The 2999-nt window shown below is 38.7% G+C and overlaps 1 protein-coding gene across 3 annotated transcripts in view; it reads right to left on the reverse strand.

Annotated features, from left to right (window-relative positions):
* The window catches only part of eps8l2 (EPS8-like 2), a 36814-nt gene that overhangs the window by 12143 nt on the left and 21672 nt on the right, over nt 1–2999 (reverse strand). For 2 of the 3 annotated variants that reach the window (XM_015392659.1, XM_015392660.1), the window contains exons 7-10: nt 2514–2593; nt 2288–2400; nt 2119–2189; nt 1923–2049 (exon numbers count right to left, since the gene is read on the reverse strand). In XM_015392659.1, coding sequence (XP_015248145.1) covers nt 1923–2049; nt 2119–2189; nt 2288–2400; nt 2514–2593 — 391 coding nt within the window. The remainder of the gene's footprint in view (nt 1–1922; nt 2050–2118; nt 2190–2287; nt 2401–2513; nt 2594–2999) is intronic. The other variant, XM_015392661.1, reaches the window with a different exon arrangement.

Genomic DNA, 2999 nt, shown 5'->3' on the forward strand with positions numbered 1-2999 from the left:
GAAAGCATTTAAATGCTTTCCCTCAGCACAGCAGTGAAATAAAGCAGTTTATCACTAAGTTCATCAATCTCCAGGTCACTGGTTGATCTAAGCTCCATATCAAGCTCAGGTTTTAAATTCTTATGTTTGCTGTTTATTTACTCTGACAAAAAACAGACAAATTATTTCCAGATTTAATGATTATCAATATATTGGACCATCTGATGAGATGCAGTTATTCTCCAGAGTATTTAAAGATCCCCATTAGAGACGATTCTCTTCCTGGGGTCAATTTTTAACAATTAAAAAAAAAAAAAATTATATATATATATATATATAGATATATTGCAAACAGTTCATTCAACAAACTTACAGTAGAAACAACATTATTTAAAAAGACAAAACATACACTAAGTTGTCTCTGGTTAAACAAACAGAATTTCCTTATTAATTAGAGATTTCTTAAGAGACAACGAAGATGAAGATGATTTAATAGTATAAATGATTTTGTATAAATCTCATATTCTGGTATTTAAATCTGTTTTTTAATGCATTACTTCCTGGATGAGGCGGAATAAAGCCAGGATTAACAGCTGGTCTGGTATTAAGCCTGTTTCTGCTGGAGTTAGGCTCTAGTTTAGAGAACATGTATCTGTATAAAGTCCATCCAGAGACACCAAAGAACAACAACTTGATCTATTTCTGATGCAACATGGGTTAGAAATGTGCATCCCGGTCTTGCTGCTGGATTCAGAGCTACCTGCAGTCTGCTGAGGTCTCTGCTGGGCAGCATTTGATCACATCATAGATTAATAGTCCAGGTGATATAATGCTGCTAATGTCTGGAACCGGACTGTTCTGGGGAGATGAAAGCTCCTTTATGGCGCATTTCACCGAGTCAGCAGTTGAAACATAACCAGGTCTCATTTAAGAGAGTTTTAGAATTATTAAAATATAAAATTCAGCCGTAGTGTTGATGAAACATGCAGAAGTCTGATAAATGCTCATTGGTATGGAAGACAAACAGTCTCATTGGAATCTGCTTCTTTTGTTCGCCGAATTTTAGACACTGAATTTATTTACACATTGACTTCATTACATTGAATGTTTATCTGGTGAAAATTCACCTACAAAAAATTCATCTCATTTGGAAATGAGCTCATTTGGTCACGTGACTCAACAGTCGGCCATGGCTTTGTTCTCGGCTGAATGAAGCTGAACGAAAAGTTTTTCTTCTTAAAAAGAAATGATTACTAAACGTCAGGCGGCTACTAATAGACGGCCGTTAGAGTTTTTAACTAATCGGACTGGGTGAAAAAACTGAGCCGATCACAGCTGGAGCGACACCGCTGTCTGCCAAAACTCTCGGTTTGAACTGGAAGAAGCGTCCGGCCGCAGAATTAGTTTGATTTTCTGACAAAATGAGCTCATTTCATTGGTTAAAAGCTGCTTAACTGCATTGAGTACAGATTGCTTTGGCTTGACTTCACCAAAAGTTCAACTCATTTGCAAGCAAATTTCAGCGTCATTTGCAGCTGAATTTTTTTGCAGGTGAATTTTCACCAGATAAACATTGACTGTAAGGAATTCAATGTGTAAAAAAAATTCAGTAAAACAGAAAAAGGCAGATTCCAATGAGACGGTTTCCCTTCCAGACCTATGAGCCTTTATCAGACTTTTGCATGTTTCACCAACACTACAGCAACACATTTGCAGCTGAATTTTTTTGCAGGCAAATTTTTACCAGATAGAAATTCCCTGTAAGGAATTCAATGTGTAAAAAAATTCAGTGTTAATAATTCGGCGTACAAAACAATGCAGATTCCATTGAGACTGATTTTCTTCCATACGTAGGAGACAAAGAGAAGAACACGTCACAGTGAGCAATACGTGCATATTGTCACGTGGTTTGAACCACCACAGAAGAAGAAAGGGCGACAGACCTGCTGGTCCTTTCTTCTTGTTCTTCTTACTCTTGTTGCGTTGGTTGAGCTGTGAAAAGGCCTCTGCTGCTTTCTGCAGCCGCCCCACAAACACCTCGATGTCGTCCAGCGCGCAGTTGAGCATTTGCTGCGGAGGGAAAACGGTGAGCAGTAATGATCTAATCAGAAAAGACCTTTAATGGATGTCAGAACTCACCACATCCACTTCAATGCGCTGCGTCAGGTTATCATCCAAATGAGCGTCAGTCGGTCCAGCGAGTCGAGGATCTTTGATTCATTACAAAAAAACGAGCATAAAAACTAAACTCTGCTGCTAAAACATGTTCGTTTTCCTTTGAGTGCACATGTGGTTTCATGATTCTTACCGTGAGAATCTGCAGCGGCTGCTACTCGCCGGTTGGCCACAGGTGGGGGCCCCCTGGGGGAGGAGGGGGGGAGGATGGTCTCTCTGTGCCGCTTCATTTTCTCCTGGTTCACTCTGAAGAGGAAGAAAAATCACATCTTTACAGGAACAGCTGCTACCAAAGTGACAGAAATGGTCAAACATAGAAATGTGAACTAGATCAGCAGCATTATCAGCATGTTTCTTACCTCAGGGTTTCAGCCCTCATCTTCTTCCCATGTTTCAGGTCTCCAATAGCACTGTCTATGTCTGCATGAACCATCTCAGCCTAGAAGGAGCAGAAAATGTTCATCTCTGTTCATATTTCCACCGTCTGATCCAACAACATTTCATTTTTTATAAACTCTGTGTGCAAAATGGAAATAAAAGCTGTCTAAGTTTTAAAACAAATCTTCAGAGGAAGAACCTCTTAACATTCACCTCATTTTGGGAAATTCTCCCTATTTTGCATAAAAACAAATTGATAAAACTGAGGAACTGTAAATTAAATGAGCGACACATTATCTGAAGCTAACACCAGAAAAGGCAGGTCTCATTCTATTACATTAGTTCTACATCATGTCAATTAAAGGTTTTTATGCTTTTTATCTGATCAGATCTTTTTTTTCTCTTTTCCTTGAAAAGTCTTAAAAGCTCTTAAAGGCTCTTAGAGTGAAAATCATCCAGTAAAGCTG

The sequence above is a fragment of the Cyprinodon variegatus genome, unplaced genomic scaffold (genome assembly GCF_000732505.1).
Source record: "Cyprinodon variegatus isolate N-32 unplaced genomic scaffold, C_variegatus-1.0 Scaffold602, whole genome shotgun sequence".
Taxonomy (NCBI): Eukaryota; Metazoa; Chordata; class Actinopteri; order Cyprinodontiformes; family Cyprinodontidae; genus Cyprinodon; species Cyprinodon variegatus.